General features: G+C 36.4%; 1 protein-coding gene across 1 annotated transcript in view; it reads left to right on the forward strand.

Moving 5' to 3' along the window:
- The window catches only part of SNTG2 (syntrophin gamma 2), a 310557-nt gene that overhangs the window by 252003 nt on the left and 33086 nt on the right, over window positions 1-25468 (forward strand). The window contains exons 12-14 of the mRNA XM_068409305.1: window positions 8560-8676; window positions 17427-17498; window positions 21916-22158. Of these exons, the coding sequence (XP_068265406.1) occupies window positions 8560-8676; window positions 17427-17498; window positions 21916-22158 (432 nt within the window). The remainder of the gene's footprint in view (window positions 1-8559; window positions 8677-17426; window positions 17499-21915; window positions 22159-25468) is intronic.

Here is a 25468-nt window from a genome sequence, read left to right on the forward strand (position 1 = left end):
GATTGGGGGATAACATGTAGAAGGAAGCTGAGACTGAATTTTCAGACTGAGCTTTCCTCTTTGAGGACTCTTTTGCAAAAGCTATGGCAAACAGCTGTAGTTTGAAAGGTTTTCTTTTTTGATTTTCCCAAACTGCAGAAGAAACAATCCGAGTCTTTATTTCGTGAAGAGGAGAATAGCTTGTTAGGTGTATTTTATTGTTGTTGTAATATTGCTAAAAAATAAAATAGACATAAGACAAAAAAAAATGTGAAGGACACGAGTTTTCCACTTTTATTTAGTTTGGTTAGTTCCTGATGCACAAATAGTGCTACTGATTTACTAAATAATACAAGAATGCATAACCAGTAAGGCAACTTACTGGTACTTGTCTTCAAGAGTGAGTTTTGTGTTTTGGATCCTATCTTGAACAAGAAGGCTATAATGGGAAAAGGTTAGTGATATCAGCCCCAGTCTTCCCAGCCTCCTTGTTAAAACAAAGAGGAGAAACAATTAATACTAGGATTTGTAATCCAAATTTTGCACAGGCAGCCAGTTCCTGGGAAGATACACAAATTCAGATACTGTCATCATAGTTCCCTTCGGGTTAGTAGAGACATGTTGCTGTTTGTGGCGTTCAAAATATGCCCAGATTGGATTTAGGAATTTCGTTCTTGAGCTGAAGCACACAGAACACTTGAGTGTTATTTCTAAGTTCCTCTGTAGTTTCATCTCTGAAACAAGTTTTGAGTAGTAGCCATTCGGACATAACTGAATGCAGTCGATGTACCATGAAAACCATTACTGTAATGCATCAAAACTCCTAACATGCCAAATTCTAATTTTTTTTTTAGTTAATAATTATGTATGTGAAAGAACTGCTTCCCGCCCCCCCACCCCCCAATATCTGCACTTTTCAAAACATGTAGTCTACCACTTGCTTTGGAAAAAAAAACAAAAATAATTACTTAAGCTACCTCAAGATGTACTTCTCTTTGCTTTCTTAATTTTGTATTGTTCCATTGTGCTTCATGGTACAACACTGGTTCTTAATTTAGAGGCTAAGCTGGTGTCTGTTGTAGATTCTTATCCCACTTTAATTACATAAGTGTACCCATCTGTTCTGACATTTCATACATCAGAGATCTACTTGATTTTCTTTCTTCATTTCCCTCTGGAGTGTTTTGCGTCATTTACTTTTCATAACTATTTAACTAAAAGTACTATATACAAAATATACTGATTGCTTTATTAAATGTAACACGTTAAGTTTCCAGTCATTGCAGTATCCAGATGCTTTATTGCTGTAGGAAAACAATAAGTGCAAATAAGAACTTTCATTTGTCTGCTATGATTGGATTACATTTTGTTAGTGACTTGTTTTATCTCCTCATAATGCATGCCATTGCTCATTTTGTTCCTACAGGAACTTTTGGAAAGTATATTAGAACATGTTAGAAACTTAATAATACATTGATGATGTATGGGTAATTTTCCAGATATATGGGTAATTTTTCCACGCAGTTTCAAATAGCAGTCTCAAATTGATTATGAAGTATGGGAATAAAGTGGTGAAAGCAATGCTGAGACTGGGACAGTTTGTAGTGTTATGCCTTATGAGCACTCCTTAAAATTTCAGATAGCAGGTTTCAATCCAAATAACAGAACAGTTTTTATCCCGGGACTAATATTTCTACCCATGTACTTATACCAAATTAAAATCTCAGTAGCCTACTTACGAACCACAAACAGCCAATTTATGAACCACAAATAGTACCCACACTTGGTTGCTTTTGTTCCATACAGACTTTCGTTGAACTGAATTATTATTCTTTCTGCATTTCTGTGGTCTAAATGACCATTAAATAAACCAGTTGGTAAGAAAGATGTGCAGAAAGAAAATAAAAAATATATTAGATTTTGTAATATATCTATTAAAAGATGCATAATTTTATTATTTTTTCAATATATGTATGTTAATCAAACACTGAATCTGATAAAGGAAATTCTTCTGTTTTCCTTGTTTACTTTTTTAAGGACTTTGTGTCTTTAGAGGCAAGCGTACATTTGGGATTCTCTTTTCTTTTTTTCCTCCCATATATTTTTTTATTGATTTCCCCCTCTTTATGTACTTGTATAGTGTCCTTCCTTTTATTCTTTTCATTTTAATTTCAGATTTTCTCCTGTTTCTTTATTTTTCGTCTTACTAAATTGATTTCTTTCTCCTCCTAAATGTCTTTTGCTTTGTCTTTTCCTCTTTCTCTTTCATATTCATTAGTACTTACTTTTTAGCTTGCTGTCCTGTTATCCCCAACCCATGCAAATGACAGTAACACAGCCCTAAACCCACTGAGCTCATCACTTATCTTCCAGTAGCAATCCTTCTTCAGCTACCTAGCCTGACTATTGCTTCTTCCCCAAGAAAGTAACTATCACCTCGTTCAGTCCTTCATATCTGGTGGAGCAATGTGTATTAACTCAGCCCTTGCTTTTCTCCTAAATATACAAAAATTCTAAAACAAATGAACAAACAAAAAGCTTCTGTGTCTCTTCCTAAATGTATATATATACTGAGACTCAATATTCTGCAGAGATACTCTTTTCCAGATTTTAATTTGTTCTACAAATGTGCTACTTGTTGAACCTTTTCCCTTCTTCATTAAAAAAAAAGGGAACAAGTTGATGTAGGCATTCATTTTATAGGCGTCTTTTAGAAATTTCAGGAAATGCTGCAGCATTTTGTTTACTAGCACCTTTAATACTTAGGTAAGTGTTCCTTGATGCTACTACACAAAACATAATCTTAGTATTTAAAAGACTTTTGTAAGGGTTTTAGCTGGGTTTTTTTTTAATGACATTGAACTACTACATAACAGCTAGTTTTTCCAGATAAGTTTTTATTTTCTTTTGTACGATATGAATCAGCAGACCATTTTTTCTTATTTCTACTGTGAGGTATATAATTGTTACCTTGTTCCACAAATTATACTGACAATGCAAAGCTAAGTAATGTTTTAAAGAAAATGAAAACTGAAAAACTTTTAATCAGTGTCTGATATCTCTTGGGAATTATAATCAAATTTAGAAACAAAAACTGTCTTTTCATGTTTTTTAAGGTTTCTAAGACTTTTTTTGAATGATCTGCTGATGATAATTTGCTTTTTTCTGATTGAAGTTCTTTTTTCATGGAATTGTAGTTTTTGTTAGTCATTTCAATCAAACAGTAATATTCTGTGCAATGTATTCAAAATGTAACTGAAGTATTGCTGTTTGGTTTTGTGTAGACTTTGTTGAAGTGGAATGGGTAGGTGACCTTATCACAATCTATATAGATCAAGAGTGATATTACAATGTTGTAATAATTCAGTGAGTAGAAAGACCATTCTCCCAAAATCTAGTCCAGTTAATGTGGTTTTGTATCATTTTTTTTGTCTGAGGTTGAAAGACATTTCAGCATACAGAACAACTTAACGTTGAGTTTATAGCTGTTAAGAATTATAAAAAACTGTTTGTCATGTGGAGAAGGGTATATTTCAAACCAAGTCTCTTGATCCTGATCTACCACAGGTAGACTGATCACAGTATGATATGATTGCAATAAAAATAGTAATAATACAGTTCCATTTCAGTAAAACACATAGAATTCATGCCCAAAAAGTAAGTCTGCAGCTAGTTAGAAAATGCGGTCTTGTGTTTGCAGGTAAATACATACTGAAGAGAATTATCCAGAAGATAAAGTGCTACGTTAAATCGAGGCTATAACATTTGACACTCCTATCACATCTTGCAGCCATAGATAAGAATGCAACAGTGATAGGACCTTCACATGAATTCCGTAAAATAAAGGAAATTAGTCCCATTTCACAGATGGAAAACTTTGACATAAAGCACATTTTCATTGAAAGACAGACTTCATTTTCCTTCAGTTAGAGAAATTCAGTGCCCTTTTTCTAAATTTAGAATTTTATTCCAAGAAAATATGTATTTTGCACTACTGTTGGTACTTCAGACCAGTGCTTATGGGCCAGCCCGTGGTTTCTGTCAACTAGATAAATCAAGTTTTTCCTGTCAATCATAGGAAATCAAATATGTATTTTGAAATGAAAACACAATCTTGACAAGTGGAATTCCAGTCTTCTGATACCATCCTGCCCTGAGTTTCAACGAAGAACTTCATGTTTTCCTTCTTTTAATATATTAAATTAATATCTCTGGTTTGCAACAAGATATATAGTTATATTTCTCAGAATGTGTCAAGTTTCCTTTAGTATACAGTTTGATGAATGACCTGAGCAAGCTGCAAGCTATCTCTTAGTTTTGCCATTTGACATTGTGAATAATTCCAAAATTATTTGGTGAGTGCTGCTGTAAGAATAAATGATGATAATGATGATGATGAACCAAGAAGATAATAGAGAGACATATCCTTTCCCTATCAATTTATCAATTTAATCAGTAAATTACCTCTTTAGTAAAGATTTTAATACTGTTACAGGTTAATAAATGGTGTCCATTTGCAAGTCAGCAAACATGACTTTTGAATGTAAAGGAAAATATTACATTTGTGCCCTGTGATTTGGACATTATTCTTTTTGTCTGTAGTATTTGATATTATATTACCACACTGATAAACTCAATATATAATATTGTTTGTAGTAGATTATCAACAATACTGTAGTATATTTTGTTAAAGTAATGAAGTGTCTGAACATCCTGTTTCTAAACCTTTGCTGACTCCTATAGAAACAATGTTTTGGTGAGATTTATTAAATTTACACAATAGCAAAGTGAGAATTGGAAGGGCTACTGTATTTATTGTGCTGTTTCTTAGATCTCTAAAATGTTAATGCTGGAGCTTGGTAGAAGAGTATAGAGAAGGATTGTCTGGCTCAACATATAGGTTTCTTATTTATTTCTGAATAAATTGATTGGTAAGAGACATAATTGATATATTAAATAAAATTAGAAAACAATGTGTGAGATTTTCATGATAGAAGAGTATGAGCATACATCTATACTATTAGCTACTCCCTGTCCATTCTTTCCACCTTTGTGCTCTGTTGGTAATAACGACAGGTACGCCCACAGGGCTTTCACTAGAAAAGCATTCCTGAGATCATCACATTTTTCAGAATTCTATCCATAGAACAAATGCTGAAGTTTTCATGCAATGTAATGAATGCCTTCTTCAGGCTGTTTCCAGTGACTTCCAGCAAAGCTCTGTGGGCTCAGTATATTTACAAGGGCTGGGACATTTCTGCCCTTTTGTAACTTAATATTTTCCATAAGTGTAAACTTATTTGAAAATGAGCGAGCTTATCAGCAAGAGCTGTATATTCAGATTGGTGGATCACTCTAGGTTCAAGTACCTGTTTCAAGGTTGGACATTAGGAAGCATTTCTTCTCAGAAAGGGTCATTAGACGTTGGAACGAGCTGCCCAGAGAGGTGGTGGAGTCACCATCTCTGGATGTGTTTAAGAAAAGAATGGACATGGCACTTAGTGCCATGGTCTAGTTGACATGGTGGTGTCAGGGCAATGGTTGGACTTGATGATCCCAGAGGTCTCTTCCAACCTGATTGATTCTGTGATTCTGAGAAGGGCAATACGTTCCTCTTAATGTATGCAAAATGAAGCCTAAAATGTTTATGTTTGTTATTTTTGGTGGGTAATTACATTCATGATATTCTGCTACCGCACTATGGCATTATTCCTTTATACATTTGCATTTACCTCAAAAAGGAAGCATGTTGTTTTACTTTTTAATTTTATTTTTTCTTAAAATTAATTTATCTGAAATAGAAAGACATGTATTTTAGTACTGTTAGAGCAAAGTTGTGTAACAACTAAATTTGATGTCTAATTCTATGAGAACATAAATCGTCATGAGATAAAGTGTATATAAAAAAATTATATACATTCTACTGGACTTCAGTAGGGCCAACTTTGGCCTTTTCAAGCAATTGCTAGGGAAAATCCTATGGGACAGGGTACTAGACGGTAAGGGGGCCCAAGATAGTTGGTTAGCATTCAAGGACTGCTTCTTCCGAGCTCAAGATCAGAGCATCCCAACAGGTAGGAAGTCAAGGAAGGGCACCAGGAGACCTGCATGGTTAAACAGGGAACTGCTGGGCAAACTCAAGTGGAAGAAGAGGGTGTACAGATCATGGAAGGAGGGGCTGGCCACTTGGGAGGAATATAAGTCTGTTGTCAGAGAACGTAGGGAGGCAACTAGGAAAGCTAAGGCCTCCTTGGAATTAAACCTTGCAAGAGAGGTCAAGGACAACAGAAAGGGCTTCTTCAAATACATTGCAGGTAAAACCAACACTAGAGGCAATGTAGGCCCACTGATGAATGAGGTGGGGGTCCTGGAGACAGAGGATAAAAAGAAGGCGGAGTTACTGAATGCCTTCTTTGCCTCTGTCTATACTGCTGGAGGCTGTCCTGAGGAGCCCCGGACCCCTGAGGCCTCAGAAGAAGTCAGGATAGAGGAGGAATCTGTCTTGGTAGATGAGGGCTGGGTCAGGGACCAATTAAGCAATCTGGACGTCCATAAATCCATGGGCCCTGATGGGATGCACCCGCGGGTGCTGAGGGAGCTGGCGGAAGTCATTGCTAGGCCACTCTCCATCATCTTTGCTAAGTCGTGGGCAATGGGAGAGGTGCCTGAGGACTGGAGGAAAGCGAATGTCACTCCAGTCTTCAAAAAGGGCAAGAAGGAGGACCCGGGTAACTATAGACCGGTCAGCCTCACCTCCATCCCCGGAATGGTAATGGAGCAACTTGTCCTCCGTGCTGTCTCTAGGCACATTGAGGATAGGGGGATCATTAGGGGCAGTCAACATGGCTTCACCAAGGGGAAGTCATGCTCAACCAACTTGATAGCCTTTTATGAGGACATAACCCGGTGGATAGATGATGGTAAAGCTGTGGATGTGGTCTATCTTGATTTCAGTAAAGCGTTTGACACTGTCTCCCACAGCATCCTCGCAGCTAAACTGAGGAAGTGTGGTCTGGATGATGGGGTAGTGAGGTGGATTGTGAACTGGCTGAAGGAAAGAAGCCAGAGAGTGGTGGTCAATGGGACAGAGTTTGGTTGGAGGCCTGTGTCTAGCAGAGTCCCTCAAGGGTCGGTACTGGGACCAGTACTATTCAATATATTCATTAATGACTTGGATGAGGGAATAGAGTGCACTGTCAGCAAGTTCGCTGATGATACCAAACTGGGAGGAGCGGCTGACACACCGGAAGGCTGCGCAGCCATTCAGAGAGACCTGGACAGGCTGGAGAGTTGGGCGGGGAGAAATTTAATGAAATATAACAAGGGCGAGTGTAGAGTCCTGCATCTGGGCAAGAACAACCCCATGTATGAGTACAAGTTGGGGACAGACCTGTTGGAGAGCAGCGTAGGGGAAAGGGACCTGGGGGTCCTAGTGGACAGCAGGATGACCATGAGCCAGCAATGTGCCCTTGTGGCCAAGAAGGCCAATGGCATCCTGGGGTGTATTAGAAGGGGTGTGGTCAGCAGGTAAAGAGAAGTTCTCCTCCCCCTCTACTCTGCCCTGGTGAGGCTGCATCTGGAGTATTGTGTCCAGTTCTGGGCCCCTCAGTTCAAGAAGGACAGGGAACTGCTAGAGAGAGTCCAGCGCAGAGCCACAAAGATGATTAAGGGAGTGGAACTTCTCCCTTATGAGGAGAGGCTGAGGAAGCTGGGTCTCTTTAGCTTAGAGAAGAGGAGACTGAGGGGTGACCTCATTAATGTTTATAAATATGTAAAGGGCAAGTGTCAAGAGGATGGAGCCAGGCTCTTCTCAGTGACATCCCTTGACAGGACAAGGGGCAATGGGTGCAAGCTGGAACACAGGAGGTTCCACTTAAATATGAGGAAAAACTTCTTTACGGTGAGGGTGACCGAACACTGGAACAGGCTGCCCAGAGAGGTTGTGGAGTCTCCTTCTCTGGAGACATTCAAAACCCGCCTGGACGCGTTCCTGTGTGATAAGATCTAGGTAATCCTGCTCTGGCAAGGGGATTGGACTAGATGATCTTTCAAGGTCCCTTCCAATCCCTAACATTCTGTGATTCTGTGATTCTGAAAGACAGTCAGCATGACAAAGACATTTTGTTAACAGTGGCAAACATGAGCATACAGAAAGCTCTTTGATTTCAGAAAAATCTAGTGATTTGTTCAAATGTATTTCTTTAGAGGTACATATAACAGAAATTTAGGTATGTCCAAGTTTTGTCTGTGGTATAGATAAAGTAGGATCATGTTTTTTATAAACTGCTCGCTGAACTGTTTCAGTACACCTAGGTTTTCTGCTGAGAGATTAAATTACTTTTAAAATGGTGATTATTTCAGACAAGATTCAGACCACCTGTACTGCAAGTTTAAGTCTCTTCAAGAACTTCTGACACACTGGCATAATACCGTATACTCTGGGAAGGCAAATGTGAAGTGGATGATGCATCCTATTCTAATATGACTACTCTCTCTTGTGGAAAGACTTGACCTATTCAGATAATATCTTATGCTCCACTGAAAAACAGAACTTTAATTTTCAATTATTTTCTTTTACAGGTCATACATATGGGTTGGGTAAATGAGAGACATGAAGGAACTGATTCATCTCAGCTCTACAAATTCAAGTTTCTGGCACTGAAGGGTTCATCATTCTACATTTTCAGCACTCCACCGGTAATAAAAGAATATTTTTGTGACAGTTTCATTGTAAATGGAAACCTGTTTGTTATGTCTGGGTTTGTTTTTCCTTACCAAGTGAAGTTGTCAGCTGAGATTTCAAAAGAAGTTAAAGCCATAGATGCCACTGAATTTCAATAAGCTTTAATACTTAAACTCTTTCAAGGTCCTCTGAAAATCTTACCATATCTGGATAGTTCCAAAAGTTCCTAATAGGGAGTAAGTGTTTTACTTTTTAAAGTTGTCAAGTTCAGATTTTTCTCTGGTTGGTTAGGCCCTATATTTCTTACCTTATTTATTCTAAGGTGTTTTACAGACGTAATGAGTTGGTAGTTACTCTGTTTTCTTAGAGACAAGATACATCATGAAATACACCACCCATACTATTAGTAGATGCTTGTGGATTTTGCACACAGGCGAGAGATTGAACTGTTACAGAGAATCCAATGCTAAGTTTGAACAAATGACATCATCTTGCTTTCGTAATTGACATAGGTAGTAATGAGAGTTCTATTTCACAACAGATGACTTATCTAATACTTCTCTAAAAGAACTAATAAAAATTAATTTAAACGAATGAAACAGAAATGAGCTGTAGAATTCTAAATTCTTAGAAAGTGACCCATACTTACCACATTGTATTGTTTTGTCCTTTCTTTCTTTTTTCTCCAGAGAGCCTTTGCTTTAAACAAACCAAAAATAATAAAATGTGGAATTAGAATGCAATTTCAATTTTACAGCTTCCTTACGGTTTTGCTCAGAAAGTGGTCAGTCTCCCAATTTCTTCAGCTGATCCAAAGAAATTCTGATCCTTTACATGTGTACCATCTGCAGTACCTTTGGGAAGTACATACTCTTCAAACCTTATTTATGAACGTCATTGAGAAGCAATCATTAACATTTTCTCTCTCTCTAGATTTAAATTCTAAATCCAATTATTCCTGTTAACTTCAGCATTTTCAAATGGCCAATAGTGTTCTTTTTAAAATGAGACAACACATCTGGGAAAAGCTGTTTTTTTGCCCCTCTACAAAGTTGTCTATATGTTAAGTCAAGGAACTAAAATTTGATTCAATCACTACAATCCAATTAAAATGCAAAAACAATACAAAAATATTAAACAAATAAATAACACACCACATGAATGCTTTTCCTTTATAAATTTGAATTATTGTTTTCAGACCTGTTTTTGAAGAAACATTTTTGATACAATTAGAACTATCCATCTACATGATACTAATTGGGGATAAACTACTTCATTTATCATGTTCAGCACTCTACTAAGAACAAACAAGTGAGGATGAATGTTTGGTAGTATTCGTACCATGTTACTTGTCAGTATCCTTTACACTCTATTGTGTTTATGCACATTTTTTTTGTAGAAACAGTGGCTTTTCAAAAAAATGAACAAAGGGGACCCCTTTGGTCAATATGTTATGTCATCCCAGAACTCAGATACACAAATATGTGTGTAGACCCTATAAATCATAAAACCTGTTGACCAGTTCTCTTGCTATTTAATAATTCCACAGGTGTTTTATATCAGGGAAAAAAAAATAAAACAGGAAATTGGCAGTTTCCAGCAGCCACTCACCTGGAGAATTCAAACCTGCATCTAAAGCCACACTTTGAAGCTGATTATCAGTGTCCTGAGGGTACCTCCAGCCCTGACTGTACCTGACACCCTTCCCTGGGGCTGCCTCCACCCTTCCCACAGCCCAGGACCCCATTGCAGCCCCCTATGGCTGTCAGCCCCTGCCCCAGAAACGCAGCAGGGCTGGTCTTCAGCTCCCCCCAGCCCTGTCCTGCCCAGCCATGAGCCCCAATGACCCAAGCCCACCCATGGGCCCATGTCCAGGTCCAGCCTCAGCCTGTCCCCAAGCTTGGTGCCCAGAGCTGGGGCTGCCTCCAGCTGGGGATGGGCAAGAGGTTGAGAGGGAACACGGCCAGGACAGCTGATCCAAATAGGCCAAAAGGGATATTACATACCATAAAATGTCACGCTCAGCAATAAAAAATGGGGATTTGGTCTTCAAAAGTAGCCATTGCTTGGAGACTGGCTGGGCATCAGTCTGCTTGGGGTGGGCAGGGTGCAATCACCTTTGTATCTCTTGGTTTTTTCCTCTTTCCATCACTTATTAAACTCTTTTTATCTTGACCCACGAGTTTTCTTGGTTTTGCGCTTCCTGTTCTCTCCCCCATCGCACTGTGGGGGGACAAGAAGTTAACAAGCGGCTGTGTGGGTGCTTAGCTCTTGGATGAGTCAACCCACTACAGGGCGATGGGATGGGCCGTGGCTGGAGAGGACCCTGCCCTGCTAGACCCCAGGGGAGCTCCCACGGCACCCAAGGAGCCACCAACCCATGCTGTGCCCTGGCATTTGTTCTGTGTCACATGTCCCAGCTCTGCAGCTGGAAACACAAGTCCCCATACAAAGCTGTGCATGGAGCTGTTTCACTATTTTTAGAGATATTTAATGGTACTGCTCTTACCATTACTCCTACTGATTTTTTTTTGCTATGTTAAGTGACACATAAAAAAATGGATTGTTCTATCATGAAAATGCAGCTGTTTTAACTTGCTTGATCTTTAGAAGATAAGAGTTTAACATTATGTTTTATTTCAGAGATGTTTCTTTGATGGTATTGCTAGTTACATCCTGAATCAATGTAGCGTATCAGTGTATCAATGTACTGTGCACAGAGTAGATGACCATCCAAGTCATACAGCTATCTTTAGTTGTAATGACCTTACCCATAACTTTACAACTGCTTGTAAAATGATCTGGTACAATTTCTACTCTTTTTCTATTTTGTTGTGTGTAGAAGATGGTATGAATGTAAATACAGCTGCTAACTTTCATAAGAATGGAAAACATAGTTACCCGTGGGCAAAAATAAAGAAAATTGTGGGAAAATGTGGATATTGTAATATGGAAGAAATTACTATGGCAAATAATATTCTATTTATACTCCATTTCAACAATATCTCAGATGGTGTTTCCAAAAATGTAGAAGCTTCACCATAGAAGTAAATATCAAGAATGGTGTGATTAAAAGAGAATGGTCTTTCTGCATGCCTGAAGTGGCTTATCTGACTGCATTGAAGAAATTCACAGATTCCATTTAGAGATTGCTATATTAGAATTGTGATACATTTCTGAAAACTGCACATGTGAAAAACACCATTGCACAAATAGAAATTATTCTTATGTCAATGTTAATATACAAGCAGTATTTTATGACATTCTAAAAGCATCCAATAAATTTCTGTCAATTTTCAGATCATTAAAAGTTTCTGAATTCATATCCTAGAAGAAATTGGAGAGACATTATTCAAAATTGTCATTCAAAATGAAACTATTTTTTGTGTCATTGAAAATTTCCAGAAAAATGAAATCTTTTGTTTTTATGGAATATGTGCTATATGTAGGGGAGGATTGTACTGTTTGATTTTTTGTGTCTTCTTCATAGTTCAATATGGTTTTTAAATTCCAGTCTCAAAGTAGCCATATCTTTGGAGGTGATGTCTTACCTTTAATTGCAAAACTATTTTTGTCAACATGATTAAATAAATAGCTCTGAAGTGGTTTGCGTGAAGGCAGCTAGGCAGTCACTGTATATGCTGCTTATAGTTTTAAGAAAAGGAATAAATACAAGAATATGAAAGTAACAGAAATAGTTCCACCGTTGAAAAACGTGATAGAGAAGAAAAGCTTGCATAATGTAATTAGCACATGAGCAGTGCTTTAAATGTTAGAGAGTACTGGTGTGTAAGTTCTAAATACTTATATTTGTAGTTTACATTATGCATAATGTCAATGTAACGTATTAGGAAAGAGGTGGCAATGAGTTGAAGAGCATAGACTTAACCATGAATGCTTTTCATGAACTTTCTGACTCCACACACAAGTGTTCACGTATTTTGTTCACATATTTGCTAGGATATGACGGCGCTTTAGTGTGTGTTTTGTACCATCGAGTCTGAGTTGGTTTGGGCTGAGTTTGTCTTTAGGCTTCTTATACTGCTATATCGTAGTTCATCTCAAGAACATTTCTTAATCTTTTTTTTTTTCCTTTTTAATATCTTTTAATAATTTTTTAAACTTATACTTGGTTCATTTTTTCCGTTGAAGAGTGAAGAGACCAGTGAAATTAATTACTCTTGACCTAAAAGTATTTCATCTTTTGCCTAGACCTTTTTAGTACTTCTAGGTGGGTTGGATGCTTCTGCTTAATTGTCAGATAATGCAGCAGTCTCTGTAATAAGTATTACAGCCACTTTGAACGTTTTTTTTTTCCTTGAGTTTTACTCTTTAAAAGTATTCATTTTTTTAAATATTTTGGAGAGCACTGGAAATTTCTAGAATCCAATTCAGTGTTCATAGAGATTCAAGGAGTATGTTATGTTCCCTTTGACTTTAGTGAGTCTTGAAGTATGATTCTCTTTTGCATGCAGCCCATATTTTTTTCTCATGTCTAGTCAATCCTTTAGTGCTGATCTCTGAGTAGGCGTGAAAGTCTTTTAAACGTATTTTGTAATTGCAGAATTTTTTTCTGGGGAGTAACTGTTTTTCAGTTTGTTGTTTACTACATGTATGTGTCAAAATGAATTTAACTTTATTATTTTCTATTTTAAGTCATAACTTTATAAAGAAAAATCAATTATTAACACACACATTTAAAGCTGAGTATGTTTGGAATATGAGCCTGAACTGATGCTGAAATCTCTTGGTCTAAGTAAAACTAGATTTTAGTAGTTTATTTTAAGAAATCCACTATAATGCATGTTTTTAAAATACAAGGAACTTACAGTTACTCATGCTGAAGTAAAAAGTACTTCTGCAAAAATTAGCACTTTATACTTATACTTTATACTTATCTCAGTCTCTCATTATGGACTTAAAATTGTAACTTCAGGTTTCTATTTTTCTATCTTTGTTCATTTTTATTGACTCTGTGATCAGCTCAGTGTTATATGTGAGTTTACAAGTGTGTTATTTTACCATCTTTCTGAAAGGATTCATATAGCCAAATATCTGCAAAACCAAGTATTCAATGCATCACATAATGCATTGAGTTAGCTAAGGAGTTGGTCTTCCAATAATAATAGCATTCAGCTACTGTTGGTCATAAATTCACATATTAGACAAACAAGAATTAAAGTGGAAGCTCAGTGAATGCTAATTGGTACTTTCATGTATTTTGACACTATTTTTGACACTTCGTCAGAACTGAATTCATATGAATGAAAGTTTGTCTTATTAAGTGACCCATTTGGAATATAACTCTTTTGAAACAATTTGTCAAATACCTTACTAAAAAATAATCATCTTGTCATGCTAAAGTAAACCCAAGAAATTCCAGTGTATAGAGTACCTACAGGAACAATTTCAAGGGGAAATAATGAGAAAAACTTTTTTATTGACTAAGGAATATATTTCAGCATCTCATTTATCTTAGTTACCTATCATTTCCCAGTGATTTAATGTGTGATGATGGATAAGCCTGCAATAAACTGAAACGTCCTTTAAAGCGAATGAAGGATATTGCACTTTTTGTGAACTTTTCCGCTTCTTTCCAGCTTTCCTCCTTGACTAGAAATGTATAATCATTTGTGATTTTTTTTAAAACAATGACATCTATAACAATAACATTTCAAACATAGACATACTATGATTTTCTGAAAAAAACTATAAATTATGTCAGCTGTCTCTCTAGATTCTAGTATCCCTTTGTAGTATGTTTGTTTCCCCTCCTTAAAATCCCTCTCAACATGTCATTCATGTTCTCCTGATGACCTTGCACACTATGATATTCAGACTGTTTCACTCTTGGCTTTAAGTATGGTAGCCTTTCTCTGACGTACATAGTAAAAGAAAATCTTGGCTTATATAGGTGCTGACAGTTGTCATCATCACTAGCTATCTCTGCTGAAAAAGACATAAGAGGTTACAGAGAGTCAAAGGATGAAAGAGATGCACAGTATAATGGGGAGAAGGCTGAAGTATTCAGAGTGAATGTAATGTCACAGCAGTGTCACCATTGTCCATTGTGGTATCATTAATAGCAGCAAAGAACCCCAACAGTTTAAATTAATCTTCATGAATCAAAACAAACGATGTGAGCAAACGAAAGTTTAGTCACGTCTCAACAGCTTTCAGGTTATAGCCTGTGTCACTGAATTCAGGTTCACAAACAGCGGATTAAGTCAGTGCTTATGCTTTTGTATCTTGTCTAGCCAGTAACAGGAGTGAAGGATGCTCCTGCTTTTAATTGAGATTGAAAAGAATCTTTCCCTTCAAGAAATTCAAGACCAAATAACGGACTAGCCACCATTCTAGGCTGTAAACCTTATTTTGCAAGAAGCATGAAGATCCCTTTTGAGGATCAACAGTAATGGGTCAAGACCTGTATTATTTCATTATTTTCTTTTCAAAACAGCCATCAAAGTAAAAAAGATTACCCTGTAAATAAGGATTAAGCAAAGACTTGCAATACTTGCTCTATGTGAGTGTGTTTAAATGTATATTTTTTACGAATCGACTTTATAATTTCTCCATTTCAGTTGTTTCTAAACTTATAATAAGTCAAATAAAATATTGAATGGACCTTACTAGAAGGAAAAGAGTGACAGAAATCTAAACATTAGAAATGTATGACCCTAAATTTTGCTACATTTTATGAAATGATGGGAGGACACGTATAATATCTAAAATTGCTTTACATTAATTTTCTAAAACAGCTAACATTAGATTTAAATTTGACAAAGTTCCTTTAAAGTAGTACTAAGTACTTTTAAAGGTAGCTATATGTAATGTTTTGAGCTTTAATTTGTTATGAGAAATTGCTTATAATGAAACAGAAAGAGATAGTATATAACATGCTTTTACATATTCTACTACATGCATTGTATTCAATGATGTTTTGTAATTTGATTGTTAAAATATAAAAACTCTCAAATGGACAACCCTAGAATATAAGTCCCTTTATATCCTGAAAAGATGTGGTGATGATAGAACTTTCTCTTCTAGAGGGCTTCAGTCCCATTTGCAATAGGTGATTCATCTCATCTAAATATAACCATCTAGAAGTTAAAGGTCTAATCTAAAGTTAGAGAAACTGGGAGAAAGCACTGCCTTTTTTCTATTTTTAATTCTTCCCCAATATGTTGAAATTAAGATTAGATTATTAAGAATTAGATTAGGTTGTTAAGATTAGATACTTCTGATGTCTAAATTTAGGTGAGATGCTTTCCACACTAAGAAGAAAGAATTCAGGTAAATTCTGAAACACTGCTTTGAAACACGTAGCTGTGAGTTCTACTTAATAGTAATGTTTGTTAGTTTCAGTTGGAGTGGACATAAGAGCATATAAGATTAGGAGGAAACTAACACCAAGTTCACATTACTCCTCCAACAGCACTCTCTGAAATAACATTTAATAACCAGTAGAAGTCACATCAGTCTGCTCCTAAGTGTTGTAGTGGTTTTGATTTTCACCATTTTATTACCACTTTGCTTAATGGTTTAGAATCTATGAAGACCTGGAAATGCAACTTAAAAATAAATTTTAAAAAAATCATGTTGATCTTCATACAAAATAGTAGGAACAAGACAGATTATTACAGGTGAACTATGCACTACTGAGAATACAGAGAAAAAGAATCTGTTATTGAATTTCACAGTTTTTTCCTAGTTAGTTTCACCCACAGAAGCCAGATGTTTTACAGCCAAATTTTGCTTTACCTAAATAATTTAATTTCATTTTTTCCACTTTCTTCCTTTTGGGAGGGGGGCGGGAACAGGACAAAACTTCATCTGCCCAAGTATTTTAAAGTATCCAAGTTGCTATTAAGAGTCACCAAAACACTTATTTCGGTATGGTAAAAGCTTCAGAGTTACAATATAGTCAATTTCTTCATATACCTATGCAGCCATTCCTGTGCATTCACCAAGAGCTAAGATTTTGCGCTAAAATATATAATCAAAATAATGTGTATTCCCCTTGTATTTTTCCTGTGTTCTTTTTTTTTTCTTGAACTACATAGGCTATGTACTGTTTTTAAAAGAAAATAGTTTATCACATTATATCATGAACTAGAATTTAGGGAAGAACTTCAAATATCATTCTGTCAAATTTTAATAACCTGTCATGTCAACAGGATAAAGTAACAAAATCAAAAGAAAACAAAACCCATGTCTTTTCATATTCAGTATTAAGCACATAGTTGACATCCTTAATTTCAAATATTGCAGTCACATAGTCCTTTTCAGTTTGTAATATAAATATTAAGATTTTGGTGCCCTACTGTATGTAAATTCAGATCTGAATTTAGGAACACATCTCGGTGTGTTGATTGTAAGATTTTTTCCTAAGTTGAGACACGAAGCGGAATCACTCTGGATTTGAGACTCTGGGCTCTCTGTGTTAGCATACTGGAAAATAAATATCCTTATGTAACACACCACAGAGATTACAAGAAGGTTTCCATCATACTTCAGTAAGAATGGGGAAAATATTATTTAATAACTTTTAATTATAGAAATACTCCTGTGGATGCTGTTTCTATAAAAAATGAATGCTATTTGAAAGTCTTTTCTAAATGCTGGATATTAAATGTAGTAATATGCCTGTATTTAGAGCATCCAGTAGAATAATGATGGATGAAATCTTTTTAGTTCTTTTCATCTGTACATGATTTTAGAATAAAGAATGTGTTGTTAATTTTTTCTTTTGATATTATAGGTAAGCACACTAGACTGGGTACGAGCTGAAAAAATCTATAACCTCTGTGAGGTTCTATTTAAAATTCACAAGGTAGGTTTCCTAACGATTACAATGATATTTAGTAAGAAAGCTTGCCTTTTCCTGTTAACGATAAGCTCAAGTTAATCTTAACTAGGAGTAGCTAACATTCAAATAGTTCATCTGTTGTTAAAAAAACCTATTTGTAATGGTTAGTGCATTAGCTATGCAAGTGTAAGAGAATATGGAAAATGGATTAAGCTCCAAGTGAGCAAGTTGAAGAATTTTTTCAGTATTAGAGCTGGTCGTATGAAATATAGGTGAAACACAGATAAGCATAATGAAGGTGGATATTGTGGGGGGGTTTTTTGTGGCATTGTAGTAGGTTTTACCTTACAAAGGGAAACATGGTGCATTTGTGTACCATGGAATTCTTCATTTTTTTTCCACCACCTACAGAAAGTGTCATGTTTTCTGTTTAGCTTGTCCCAAGCAAGGATTTCAGGCAAAACCTTAGCAGTCTGTTTAAATAATTGACTTACATAAGATATTTTCTAATAAGTTGCATCAGATACTTTAATTTAATTCTCTACCAGCTAATCAAAAACTGCTTTGCAGGTGAGATAAGGCTAGATGAGAGCCTACTTGCCTGAAAGAGTAAAAACAAACATATTATTGGGGAAAAAAAAAAAATAACAAACAAAAAAGATCGGTCTCTTCAGATAAAATGCTGTTTCACTGAAATATTACAAGTCAGCTTTAGTTCTCACCACCTGCTGTCCTACTCTCTGCTGTTCCTCCTTTGACCATGTACTAATGTTGCGGAGAAGGAAGGTTGTTGCTCTGTTACCTTTACAGATCTTGACTTTGCGCAGAAAGAGGACTGCTTAAATTTGAGGTGGGGGGGGGGGGATTCTGATGCAACATAATTATTCAGGAAAATTTACAGAAGGAAAAGTGAAAAAAAAAAATTCATAGACCTGACAATAACGCTCCATTCCCCTTTACTGCCCTGTTCAGCATGAAAGGGAGTTCTCTGAAGTTCTAAATGACCAAATTCTTCAAAGAATGGGCTGGCAGGGAGTGTCCATGTCCTTACTGCTCAAACTACTTGTCCCAAACTGACTTTCAACAACATGGACATGTTTCCTACACCAATTTTGTTGAATGTGATTTAAAAAAAAAGAAAAAAGATAAATTGAAAACATGATGAAGTTACAACCAACAGAGCAAGGAGCACACAGAACTTGACAGAAGTCTAGAAAAAATAGCTTTCAAACATGAGTTGACATCTGCATTTTACAGAGGTGTCATTCCCATTAAGCAGCTGCTAAAAGAGCTTCTGCTGATGTCAGCTGTCAGTTTTGCAGCCCATCACTGCCTGGGTTTGCTCTGTTGTAAGCCTGCTGTCACTGGTCAGGGGAGGAAAGTTCCCGTCTCTGGCCAAAGTGGGAGAGGGAAGGGTCGTTTGTAGTGCCATGCCAGGAAAATAGCAATCCTGGAGTTTGGGACTTGAGCTCAGCTCCTGAATGCAGGCTGCAGGAGCACAGACATATTTTTGTGGGCATAGCATTACTTTAATGTGACCTTGTCTCCAGCTGGGTACTCATGGGCAACTGCAGGTCCTGCCCATCATTGAGATAGCAGCAAAGAACAGAGGCTCTGTTGCAGATTGTTTGTTCTGTCTCCTTAATCTTTTTTAAAATTAACTTTTTCCTGATAAGTAAGTCAGGCAGCAGTGAAATATATACTCATTATGCCTTTTGAAAACATTTTGCTATGGTTTGGGTTTTGTTTTTTTCTCTTTGAAATGTTACTACTGATTTGAAACTCAGTTCTTCCTTGAATATTCTGGTAATTTCAAGGACAATCTATCCTTAAAGCAAATTTTATTATACTTTTCCATTAAGAAAAAGAAGTGGGAAATAAACTACCCAAGACAACTCTTTAATATTCTTGACATTTTAATAAATGAATGCTTAATTGCCAGTCTTCATGAATACATTAGCTAAAGTGCAAAAGCTCAAATTCAACACTTCAACCTCTTTTCTGTTGATTCTTTGGTATAAATGACAATGAGGCAAACTGAGCAAATCCAAAAAGATAGAAAAAAACCTTAAGAGATTAAGGTTTCTACATTGCAGACTGACACATGGAGTTTATGTTGTAAAAACTGCCATTTGGGGAGGGTGATATTAAGGATTTTCAAAAGCTGGTTGGAACTAGTGCAAAGCTGTACTGGAGAGTGCTATTATATCTCCTCACAAAAGATGGATTTTAAGGCGAGCCTAATAGTAAGCTTTTAATCTATGTTTATTATGATACAAGAGTTAAACACGGAAAATAAGAATCCAATATGGAAATTGCACTTTAAAACAAAATCTTTGCTATATTTTAGATTTGTGTGTGTGTGTATGCATACATACATATAAATACACACTTGCATACACAAACATGCATACGCAAATATGTGAATTAAAATTCATCTATATATCACATACTTGCATATTCATGGTCATTTAGTGATAACAACCAGATGATTGAAAATGTGATCTCTTGTCTCATGTGTTTTTTCCTATACCTTGCCTCATACTCCATACTTACCAGAACTGTTACTGAAAACCTGTATTTTTCAGGGGCGAAAATTTTAAATGCATTTTTAAAAGCCATCTGTCTTTAAAACATTTTATTATCTTTTATTGCCTGGTATATTCATGCATCGCATTTTCACATACAAAGTAAAAAAATATTAATATAGTAGTCTATGAGCCAGGATGAGCAGTGCTGAGTCTTGAAGCAGATGTAGGTGTAATACCTGTCGCTCCATGGCTGCTGAACACCAGATGATACACAGGTATTTTGTTCAGCTTCCTTTTCACCAGTCCAAAGGAGCATCATAAAATAACTTTGAACTTCCTCAAGACTGTTCTCTCCTCGGGTGGTTGCAGGGCCATTTTTGACAACAAAGTGCTGTGTACCTGGTGGCATTATGTGCTGCTTCTGAGGTGCCCCACAAAACATCCGCAGATTAACAGACTAGACTTGAGTAAATTGCATAAGGTTACATTTGCCAGCTTTATGTTATTCAGTAATTCACCAGCACAAGCAAATTTTTCAGTTCCCATCTGAGTATTTTGATCCAATTTGTGAATATGAGACCAGTACAGAGGAGGGTGTGCTAGCGGAGCATGTTTGCTCTGCTTTTCATTACTAAAAAGTGGATCTTCACTGCTGCCCTGTGAGGGCAGTTGTGTGTGCACCTAGAACAGGAGGGACACAAGTCCCTGAACATTTAAGCATTTATTTTACATTTATCAGAATATTTTACATTACACTTGGATATTCAGATTCCAGTTGTTTGTTTACCTGTGCATGGAGTTTCAACTATAGCCTCAATAGTCTATGACAGACTATTAAAGGCTCTGGAAAAATAAATTCTAAGTCTTTATAAGGCTTATCCTGACAACAGGATTCTGGGACTTGGGTACCACTGCAAAGCTGCATTCTGGTCTTTTCAAAGCCACTTAAGTCCAGTCAAACAAGACTGTTTTTGTCTCAGATCTGCTTGACTAGATTCAAGTCTCCTAAACCTAACCTGGAATGCTAAAGAAAAAAATTCTGTTTGTGGGTGACTTTAGAAAATAAGAAATAACCTTCTCTTTGCAAATTACTTTTTTGGTCTTTCAATTTTTTCTGCCCCATGACATCGCAGAGAAGTGAAGGTAGGAAAGGGACGTATCTGATAAACGGAAACTAAAAAAAATGCGTAATTTGGAAATTCAGTCAGTGAAAGTACTCAGAGGTGTAAACAGTAGCTTTTTTATTTAGTTTTCTTTTTGTCTACATTCATGCTAATCAATGAAGTCTTGAAAGATTAGGGAAGTTTCTTGTAAGAATTTGTTTTCCTTTACAAAACATGCTGTTACAGGCATATTTTTCATTACACAAGGCTAATGCAAAGTTTCTTTTCTTCATCTTGAAGATGATGGCAGGATCTCACTTCAGTCACCTTGTAGCTGCAGAGCAGCATTGGCAGGTATTAGGGGACATTTGAAAGCTCATGTCATTTCCAGAATTAACCCTTGGGTGCTTGATAAATTGTTGCATTCCTTGGTGTTTAGCGTGTTGGAACCTGATTAGAACAGAGTAGTTATGTTCTCCTGTAGAGCTGGTACACAGCTCTTGAATTGTATTCAAACAATTCAGGGATTTCCTTCCTTTTCATTGCAAGCAATATATTGGTACAAACTCCTTTTAAATTATGTATGTATTGCTTAGGTAACTTTGACAGCATTTCGGAACTACAGAAGTAGCTCAGGTTACATGATACAGGGTAAAGTGAATAAGGAAAGAGAGAAGCTGTCTTTGAAATTATTACTTAATTCCCAGAACGTTTCTTCAAGGTATTTATTAACATAAAGACATAACATATCCAAGTACCCATTACTTACAGAATGCAATGTTGCTTTAACTGTTTGGTTTTTGCTAGATGAAGAATCACATACTGAAACATGTCTTTCAGCTCTGGCTTGCTGATGATTGCTGGCTGCAAGCAAACTTGTATTTAGGTATTCATCAGGACTTTGATCTTGAAGACCAGAGGCCATATTGTTTCAGTGTTATGGTTGGACATGGCAAGAGTCATTATTTCAATGCAGAGCTGGGCAGCGAGCTGGCAGTGTGGGAGAAATCGTTTCAAAGAGCTATTTTCTTGGAAGTTCAAAGAACAGGGGTAAGTAATGAATAATTTAAATCCTGGAGCCATTTCATCAGTAAAATAAGTATAACAAATATTTAGATAATTTGTGTGTTTAATAATTGCATCAGACTGATGTGCTCCATGACTAAGGATCTGAGTACATTTTAATACACTGAAAGCATCATCATCACATCAATATTTGTATGTCAATGACTGTGTAATAACAGTCTGTGAGCATGTTATGACAGTTTGAAAACTGGAAGTAGTAACGTGTAAGTTGACCTTGATTATAACAAACTGGAAATGAATACATTTTACCACAATGTAAAACAATTTCTGTGGAGACTGTTTAGTCCACCTTGAACATTTTCTTCCAGAAAGCTTATTTCCCGCTCACATAAGGTAAATATGTTATGTTTTACATAATGGTTCTGTTTTCAAAGAAAAAATATTTTGCATTTACATTGTTAATTGTAAATTGGGATTATCCTTGTTAACATCGGAAGAGTTTGAAAACTCAGCGTAAAAGTGAGAGGAAAGTTTGTGATAGTCTTAAATTCTCAAAATTAAACAGCAAATCATCACTTTCTACTGGCTAGTAAAATTGTCTCAAGTCAATTATTTTCTCAGATCTGAGGGTGCACTTCCCATTAGGTGGTTTTAAATCTAAGATCAAGATTCCTGGTATAGTTGTCTAAATGTGGGTGTCTGTTAGCATTGTGGTGACTAAGCTCCCATTAGAATCAGTGAGTGGAGTCGAAAGAATGATTGTGCTTATCCTAAAGCAGATATTTTATTCTAAAGAAGATATTTTGTGATATGAAGACAGATAAATTGATTTTGATTCAAGTTGCAACTTAAAGCATCTCTATACTGTTATATAAACAAGTTATTTGCTGAACATCAGGAACCATACTCCCAGGTGAACTGGACCAGTGGTATGGGAATGTATGGATTAAGAGTATAGGCCTTCTCCAATTAAAAACATATTTTCACAGTTTAGCAAAATGCAAGCTTGATCTGGTATGTTCGGGTTTTCAGGGACCACCTAAAGTTGTTTACAATAGTGAGAGCACTGGATCACAGCATTGCATTAGGACAGCTTGCAAGGAGCAGGAGTCCAAGCACAGGTGTTGAATCAGCTCTTCTAAATTTCCAGTTCTCTGGGATTCTAATGAGGTTTGCACGTGCTTGCTTAGAACCCTTCTAATTGTCTCTTTGGACTGACAGGGTAACGAAAAAGATTTTGTAATGGTGATGCTGTTGCTCCTGCACTTCTGAGAAGGAATACAGTACTTTTCTTTGGAAAAAAAAATGATTCTTCCTGAAAAGTTGCCAGGCATCAGGGAGGGATTAATAATTCATATTGAGTGTGCATAAAGTATTTTCTCACATGAAGTCTTCAAGAAATTATGATGCGACTGACCAACCATTCAATTGTCCTATTTATTATCCATATAAAAAGCATAATATATAACTAAAATTCAGTATAACAAGTGTGGAGATCAGCTGGTTCTGTATCTGGTTCGATTGCTGAAGTATTTATTGTTAAATCTCAGAACCACAGAATCACAGAATTGTCTTGGTTGGAAAGGACCTTTAAGATCATCGAGTCCAACCATTAACCTAGCACTGCCAAGTCAACCACTAAACAATAGCCCTAAACAATATCCCTAAGCACTACATCTACTCATCTTTTAAATACCTCCAGGGATGGCAACTCCACTGCTTCCCTGGGCAGCCTGTTCCAATGCTTGATAACCCTTTCCATGAACAAATTTTTCCTAATGTTCAATCTAAACCTCCCCCTGGTGCAACTTGAGGCCATTTCCTCTTGTTCTGTCGCTTGTTACGTGGGAGAAGAGACTAACACCCTCCTCGCTACAACCTCTTTTCAGAGGACCTTGTTGTTCTTTTACATCCTGACAATCTTAAAATTAAGGAACCATTCTTTGCTTATGGAATGATCTTTTGTCATTTAAATTCAACAGTCTTCTAGATCCATATCACACAAAAGACATTAATATTTCTTCTAGCTGTGGTTTAACCTATCTGAAACTTCCAGGAGAGGCATTCAATTAAAATCCTGATTATAGTGCTTAAGTCTCCATATGTGTGTTTCCATATGTCTCGCTCAGTTGCATGCATTCAAGTTTGTTGTAAACCACTGTGTCAGTAGGATGCAAAGTGCTGCCGTCACTCTCCAGCAGTGAAAAATCTTTTGACTCCCCTATTTTCTTTCTTCCTTCAAAATATAAATGCTGCTTTGAATGCCCTTCTTTTCAGAAGGATAAGAGCGGCATGAATGAGGTGCAACTTAACATCACATAGATTATTTCAAGCCATAGAAAAATAACTGGCATTTCAGTATCCAGAAAAGAGAAGGTTGTCACTGGTGGGGTAGATTGTCCATAAAAAATGTTTCTTTTGGAGGACCATAATTGCAGTTGGAAATTCATTTTTATTCATAAATGATTGGACAAGATTCATGGCATGTGTTGAATTGCACCGTGTCACTTCAGCCATTCATATTTAAATGCGGCTTGATTCTGTTTACTGTTGAGGGTCATTAGGATCTTGTCTTTGACAGAGTTATGGTTAACCTTATCCTGTACACATTCTTTGTGTTTGGTGTTTCTATAAGAAGAATTGTATTTCTGAGAAGATTCTGTCCTTACACAGTTTATTAAAAGAAATGTTAAGGTGCAATGGTATGTTCAAAGGTGCTTTTGAATTTTATTTGCTCATGTTGTGTGATACTTTTATACATTTCTTCTGAAAATGGCAGCAGCATTAAATGACAGGAAGACTGCAATAAAGCAGGAAGAAATCCCCCTCACAATATCATTCCCCTTTCAGCTATCTTAAAGCTGTATTTCAAGCTGCAAATGCTTACAAAAAGGATTCTGCCAAGAAACTGAAATTCAGTGACCCTGATGAAATGATTCTATTTACAAATAATGATAGCAAGCAAACTTATGTTAAATCCGTATGCTAGAAATATCTATATTTTCTTCCTAGAAAAAATAGTGTGGTCGCCAATGGCATAAGTTGGACAGATGGGGGCAATAAAAATGCAACAGAAGTAGGGCAGGAAGGCAGTTGAAAAACAGAAAAAAAGTGCTGTTAAAAAGTATTTCTGTGAGGTTGGTAATAAAAGTCAGCATTACAGTGGAGGAAGATAGGCAGCGAAGTCCTCTCAATGGTAACTAGAAGTTCAGTTATCTCCCACAAATCCCAGCAAGCCTCTCTGTCTCACCTGGAACATCCTAAACAGCGCAAGACTAATTAATGATGATCAGATGTAGTTATTTTTCTTCTTCTTTTTTTTTTGAAGTTTTTT

This window comes from Nyctibius grandis, chromosome 1, assembly GCF_013368605.1.
Source record: "Nyctibius grandis isolate bNycGra1 chromosome 1, bNycGra1.pri, whole genome shotgun sequence".
In the NCBI taxonomy this organism is placed as follows: domain Eukaryota; kingdom Metazoa; phylum Chordata; class Aves; order Nyctibiiformes; family Nyctibiidae; genus Nyctibius; species Nyctibius grandis.